The sequence below is a fragment of the Sapajus apella genome, unplaced genomic scaffold, assembly GCF_009761245.1.
Source record: "Sapajus apella isolate SASKATOON/1434 unplaced genomic scaffold, GSC_monkey_1.0 scaffold3475, whole genome shotgun sequence".
Lineage (NCBI taxonomy): Eukaryota > Metazoa > Chordata > Mammalia > Primates > Cebidae > Sapajus > Sapajus apella.
Window position 1 is genome coordinate 1 of NW_022440401.1, and position 7,205 is coordinate 7,205.

The 7,205-nt window shown below is 48.1% G+C and overlaps 1 protein-coding gene across 1 annotated transcript; it reads left to right on the forward strand.

Moving 5' to 3' along the window:
- Positions 1 to 1,780: 1,780 nt before the first annotated feature.
- Positions 1,781 to 5,406, forward strand: LOC116547524 (putative transcription factor SPT20 homolog-like 2; the record flags this gene model as incomplete). The annotated part of the gene is made up of 5 exons (XM_032273464.1): positions 1,781 to 1,961; positions 2,156 to 2,249; positions 2,416 to 3,991; positions 4,130 to 4,985; positions 5,091 to 5,406. Coding segments are annotated over 5 exons (3,023 nt in total), but the record flags the coding sequence as incomplete, so codon positions are not given.
- Positions 5,407 to 7,205: the final 1,799 nt, after the last annotated feature.

The window sequence follows — 7,205 nt, forward strand, 5'->3', positions numbered from 1 at the left end:
ACCTCATATTGTGTAAAGGCCTGATAATTAGGCAGCTCAAGTGAAGGGGATGGCCAAGCCATTATAAGCACTGTCAGGCCTAGTAATGCATGTTGGAACACACACACAGGTTCACAGCCTCTTCCACTGTACCTGTGGCCAATGCAGCCTTGGGGTCTTCCCTCTGGGGAGTCAAGAGTGGGTCATATCCTCCATTTTTGGTCTTGTTGGCTTTAATACCTGAAAAAAAACCTAACATGAAATTGCCCATTTCACTTGATGGAATACAATTGCACTTCTCCATATGCCTGGATATATGACATAGCACATTATCTACATAATTAAGAATGAATGGGGCCAGGCATGGTGGCTCACACCTGTAATCCCAGCACTTTGGGAGGCCGAGGCAGGTGGATCACTTGAGGCCAGGAGTTTGAGACCAGCCTGGCCAACATGGTGAAACCCTGTCTCTACTGAAAATACAAAAATTAGCCAGGCGTGGTGGCACACACCTATAGTCCCAGCTACTTGAGAGGCTGAGGTAAGAGGATTGCTTGAACCTGGGAGGCAGAGATTGCAGTGAGCCAAGATTGTGCTACTCTACTCCAGCAGCCTGCGCAACAGAGCAAGACTGTCTCAAAAAAGGAAAATGAATGAATGGCTGAATTTCTCCCACTTACCTCCAGCCCTAAATGTAGCTAATGCTGCCGGTTCCCTGTCCATCTCCCCTTGGCACTCGCCATTCCGTACATACAAACAGAGTCTTACTGCAAGTATCTGTGACTCTGTCTGAGGACATCCTTGAGCCACATCAGCATGGATGGCCCTTGTATGTGGCAACCAGAAGTGTCAGGGAATAATGCTCCCAGGACTGTCCTCAGACAATGAGAAAGAGAAGTGGAAGAATAAACACCCCAGCTTCCTTGCCTCTAGAACAGAACAATCTCAGACTTATTCTGTAGTGACTTTCATGGTCCCCAGCATGGACCAGTTGTCCAGAGCTGCTTGTGCTCAGGAATACACCTTTCTTTGTCTTTTTTTCCCAACCCTGACTCAGATCACCAGTGTTTCTCAGGATTAGCACCCAAATAAACTACTCCCACTCAAATCCTCTCCTCCGGGAATACTTTTGGGGAAACCCAACTGAAGACATGGGTAATTCACCAAATGAAGACCGAGTCCATCCCATGGCAGGGTGGGCAGTTATACCACTCTAATAAGAGATGAATCCTGGGATATTAGCTGAGGGAGGGGAAGAATTTTGATCACACTTATGGATTGAAAAAACAGGCTATGGAGTAGTTATCACCAGAAAAGCATTATTGACCTTGTCCAATAAAACAAATAACAAACAAACAAACTGGGGGATTTCAAAGCAACAAAGTTAACGGAAAACAATGTCCAATAAATTACCAGGGACTGAATGATATCCCTGCAAATCCGTCATAAGGACTTTAGTTTAGGTCTACAATTTACTGTAATCATTGAAAATTTATTGCCATCACCTGGAGCAAATTGTTCTCATCCTTATCAGATGCAAATCACCTTGGAGAAATGAATGGTTTCATGTCTCTCTACCATCCTGAACTGTAACCAATAGACGATGTAATGACCCACCACGTAACTTTTTAATGTGCAAGTCCCTAACTCGACACATAGGGAAATAAAAGGTGAGTGGTTATGTAAACGAACATCACGTTCTGTGTGCATCTACATGAACACCCCCAGGCGGGAGCTCACCGGACGACGACACGAAGAATCCTGACGCTTGCCACAAAGCTGTGACGTCTCTGCACGGAAGCACTGCTACTGCGGGCTCATTACGCGGCCCAGTGGCTGATGGTTACCAGCAGAAGCCCTGTCACTGATGGCAAGAGATTCCAAAAGAGCCAACAATTCTTGAAGTTTCCACCAAGACCGCTGACAACTTTCCTTGACTTTCCCGGCAGTGGCATTCCTGTGGAAACTGATGTCTATGCCCAGTGAGAATGATGCGTCTGTACTGTCGTTGGTGACTTGTGCTTTTGCACGTACGCTTTCGAGGTGAAATGGCAAGTAGTCAAGTGTAAGTGCGGGCAGCAGACGCGGAAGTTCGGCGGGTGAGCCTGGCGCCCAGGAGGCCAGACAGGCAGTAGACCGGGAACCAGCGGTGTGCGGCGAGTGCGCATGCGCGCAGACGGGCCCAGGCGCTGACCCCGGCCCTCAGGTTCACTTCCGGTCCAGCAGGCAGAGACGCGAAGCCCGAGCCAGCCGCGACGACGACCCCTCAGGTACCGATGTTTTTAGAAACCCCCAAACAAATTGGGTAGCCCTGGGGGCGGGTTTCTGGGCAGGTACCCATGTTGAACTCAGTGTGGACTTGCGGCGTCTTGTGGGACTCAGTGTGAACTTGGCAGCGTCTTGTTGGCCTGTAGATGAATATGACAGCCGTGACAGCCACCCCGCGTCACCAACACACATGCGTTTTCTCTCCTTTTAGGGCCTCTGTTTTCTGTTACAATGGATCGCGATTTAGAACACGCTCTGGATCGCGCAGAGAATATCATTGAAAGTGTCCAACAGAGACCTCCTAGCAGGAGGTACTCACCTAGGGCGGGAAAAACTCTACAGGAAAAACTTTATGACATTTATGTTGAGGAGTGTGGAAAAGAGCCTGAGGATGCTCAGGAATTGAGAAGCAATGTAAACTTGTTAGAAAAGCTTGTTAGGAGAGATTCCTTGCCGTGTTTAGTGGTCAATCTATACCCAGGCAATCAGGGGTATTCTGTGATGCTCCAGAGAAAAGACGGGTCCTTTGCAGAGACCATTCGACTGCCTTATGATGAAACGGCATTGCTCGACTACTTGGATGCAGAAGAATTACCCCCTGCTTTGATTGATGTCCTGGAAAAAGCTTCGGTTAATATTTTTCATAGTGGGTGTGTCATAGTAGAAGTCCGTGACTACAGGCAGTCCGGTAATATGCAACCCCCTGCTTACCAAAGTAGGCATATTCTCCTACGTCCAACGATGCAGACTTTGGCCCATGATGTGAAGTCAATGACAAGAGATAGCCAGAAATGGAGCCAGGAAGACAAACTTGAGCTTGAGAGCCAACTGATATTAGCTACAGCTGAACCACTGTGTCTTGATCCTTCTGTAGCAGTTGCCTGCACTGCAAACAGGCTGCTGTACAACAAGCAAAAGATGAATACCGACCAGATGAAACGGTGCCTCAAGAAATATTCATGGCCCTCTGTAAAGCCACGGCAGGAGCATTCTGACTATCCACCCCCTCCTGAGCTAAGAGTGTCAACTTCTGGCCAAAAAGAAGAAAGAAAAGTGGGTCAGCCTTATAAGCTGAACCTTGCTAAATCAGGAAGTTGTGTAGACATGTGGAAACACAGACCCCGTGATTTGGCTGTGCCTTCTGAAGTGGATGTGGAGAAACTTGCTAAAGGGAGTCAGTTCGTAACAGCTGCTGACCCCCAGTTCCCAGACCGGCCAGCCCAGGAGGTAGAAGACCCTTTCGGATTTGGATGGGAAGCTGGCTGTCAGGCCTGGGACACCAAGCCGAGCATGATGCAGTCATTTAATGATCCGCTTCTTGGTGATGAAATACAGCCACGTAAAAAAGCCAGGCAGAAGGGCCAGAAGTCTCGCTGCCAGCCCTTCCCAGATGACCATTCATCCGGTCTCAGGCCTGGGCCAGAGGCTGATGCTGGGAAGGCAGTGAGTTGGGCCCAGGAATCGGTGCAGAGCAAAGTCAAAGGTCCAGACAAGATGTCACGCAGCTCCAGTGGCCCAGCTATTGTCAGTCAGCTCTCTTCAGGGAAAACACCAGAACAGCCTAAGCCTGTTTGGGTCCAGGCTTCAGTATTGGGGAAGGGAGAGAAACATCCACCTCCCTCCACCGGACTTCCCTCAAGCTCAGGAAAGAGTTCCTCGGGTAACAGTTTTCCCCCACAACAGGCAGGCAGCTCTCTTAAGCGTCCATTTCCTGCTGCTGCTACTCCTGCTGCTGCTGCTGCTGCTCCTCCTCCTCCTCCTCCTCCCTCTCCTCCTCCTCCTCCTCCCGCTCCTGCTGCTCCTGCTCCTTCTGCTCCTCCTGCTCCTGCTGTTCTTGCTGCTCCTGCTGCTGCTCCTCGTCCTTCTCCCCCTCCCGCTGCTCCTGCTCCTCCTGCTCCTCCAGCTCCTCCTGCTGCTCCTCCTCCTCCTGCTGCTGCTCCTCCCCCTGCTGCTGCTGTTCCTCCCTCTGCTGCTGCTGCTCCTCCTGCTGTAGCTGCTGCTGCTGCTTCTCCCCCTGCTGCTGCTGCTCCTCCTGCTGTAGCTGCTGCTGCTGCTGCTTCTATAGCACCAAGTCATTCTCAGAAGTCCTCCGTGCATTTCATTCACATTATCAGGCCCCCTCCAACTGTCCGGCCCCCAAGCAGATTCACAAAAATAGCCCCAGCCATTCCGGTCGGGACAGGCTCCACTGGCCCACAGGCCATCAACGTGGTGGGCCCAGTCCACCGAGCCCAGGCTTTGGGGAGCAGTTCCAAGCCTGTGCAGGCCCCTGACCCTGGTGGCCCAGCTCCTGCAGGAATCAGTGGGAGTGGCCCTCAGTCCTCAGGAGGTCCACCACCAGATGCAAGGCCTGGTGCAGTACAGGCATCTTCTCCAGCACCTGTTCGGCTTTTCCTAAATACTCCTGAAGGTCTCAGGCCTGTGACTTTCCTCCAGATTCTGCAGGGCTCCGTGGTTCTGAGTGGCTCACAGGAGCGGCTCCATCAGCTGCCTTCCCTGCAGCAGCCCGAGCAGCCCACAGCTGCTCACCCTCCTCAGCCAGGACCACAGGGTTCCACACAAGGTTTGGGCAATCAAGGGCGGGCCTTCCCTGCTCAGCAACTTCTTAACATGAACCTCACTGGAGCCAGAAGTGGTCTGCAGCCCCAGCCCCAGGCAGCTGTGTCAGCTGAGCTTGGCTCTGCCCGGGTTCCTCAGCAGAGGGCCCAGCTTCCCTTTGTCTTGAGGCAACAGCAGCCACAGCCACCGCCACAGCCACTGCAGCCGCAGCCACAGCCACCAAAGCCTCAAACACAACTGCAGCTGAAGACACAGCCACCAAAGCCTCAACCATAATCGCAGCTGCAGCCACAGCCACCAAAGACTCAACCACAACCACAATCGCAGCCACAGCCACCAAAGCCTCAACCACAATCGCAGCCACAGCCACCAAAGCATCAACCACAACCACAGCCGCAGCCACAGCAGGAGCAGCCACAGCCACAGCAGGAGCAGCCACAGCCGCAGCAGCACCAGATGCAACAGTTGAGGGTCCGGCAGCAGCCACTGTTTTTGGCAACAGGTGCTATTCCAGTAGTGCAGCCACATCCAGGTGGGCAAGCAGGGAGCCAGTCTGTGGGTCAGACGAAGGGAGGCAAGCCAACCCCTCCAGCACCCTAAGGCTTGTGGTAATTTGTCTCTCTTTTAAAAGCAGAGGAGCACTGACCCAAATTAATTCCCAGTTTTTACTTAAGTTTTATTTTTTTTCATGTGTTGGTATTTTACATTTTAAGGTACACACTTGACACAGAAGCACAGTCCACTGATTTTGATATAGAAGCAGGGAAGTGATTTCCTAAAGGAGCATTGTTTTGCCTAAGTTACTCCTTTCGTTGTCATTGCTGCTGTTGATATAATTAATATAGTGTCTTAAAGTGTCCAAATCCCAACCAGGTTGAGTTTAAACTCTTGAGATGTATAATTTCTCTAAAGCCATAAAATGGCAAAGCCAACAATGTTTAAGTTAATATTTTAACAAGATTTTAATTTTAAGTTAATATTTTAACAAGAGTGGAATTTAAATTTTTTTAATGGGGGTAAAAACATAATAATCTAAAATGGCCCACCTTAGCTATTTTTAAGTGCATGGTTTAGTAGTATTAAATACACCCCCACAGTTGTGTTGCAGATCTCCACACCTTCATCTTGCAACACTGAAACTCATGCCCGTTGAACACCAACCAACTCCCCGTTCTCCCTCACCCAGTCCCTGGCAGCCATTATTCTACTTTCTATCTCTATGAGTTCACTACCCTGGCCACTTCATGAAGTGGAATCGTATGGCATTTGTCATTTGGTGAGTGGCTTATCTCACTTGGCATAATGTCCTCATGATTTATCCCTGCTGTCTCATGTGACATGAAGGTATTTGCTTTTTAAAAATGGTCTCACTGTATATAATATATATGAAAGTGACCTATGAATTCTGAGAATCCTCTATAAGAATTCCATTCTATCAATATTCTATCAATTCCATTAGATTAATAGTTTTATGCACAATATATGAAATGAAATTATTGCGCATTCATTTTGAAAAATGAAATGAAAAGAAAGTACAATACAGTGATGCTTGTCACACTGCGATTGAGTACATTGGAGACCTCCAAAGCTGTGGAATGGAATTGGTGGCCGATCTGCTTGTGTGACAGTCCCCTGCCCTTTCAAAGGCCCTGTCTGTGCCTAGTACCCCACAGAGCCAGGTTCTCTCACTGGCCTTGAAAAGGCTCTTCCTGGATGTCTTGTATTCTCTCTCTTTATAAAATAATTTACATTTTTTGTAGGTTGTTTGCAAGAAGTGAATAGCAAAACATTTGAAAATCCATTTTATTTGTTTGCTTTTCAAATATTTGTAGCCTTGTTTCTTAAGTAGAACCCCCTTCTTTCTCTTTTGTCTCTTCTTCATCATCAGTTGTTCAGCAGTTCCTGTTCCCTCATTTTTTCCTTTGTTCCAGTGAGACTCAAAGAACCATGAACTTTTGTGCCCTTTTGTTTTGTCTTTCTTTTTCCTTTTTTTTAACAACTAAGGAGTAATCACAGAACAACCAACCATTTAAAGTACAATTGTAAAGTGGCATTTAGTATATTCATGATGTTGTACAACTACCCCTTCTGTTTCCAAAACATTTTCATCACCCACCAAGAAATATCTGTACCCATTAAGCACTAGCTTGTCATCTTCACACCCCTAGCCTCTGGCAACCACGAGTTTGCTTTCTGTTTCTATGGATTTGCCTAAATACTTCCTGTAAATGTCGTATACCACAGTATGTGGTATTTTGTGTCTGACCTCTTTCACTTGGCATAATGTGTTTTAAGTTTTTCATGTTGCAAAATATATTGCTACTTCATTCCTTTCTGTGGTTCAGTAACATTCCATTGTTTGTATTTAGCACATTTTTGTTTATTAATTCATCTGATGA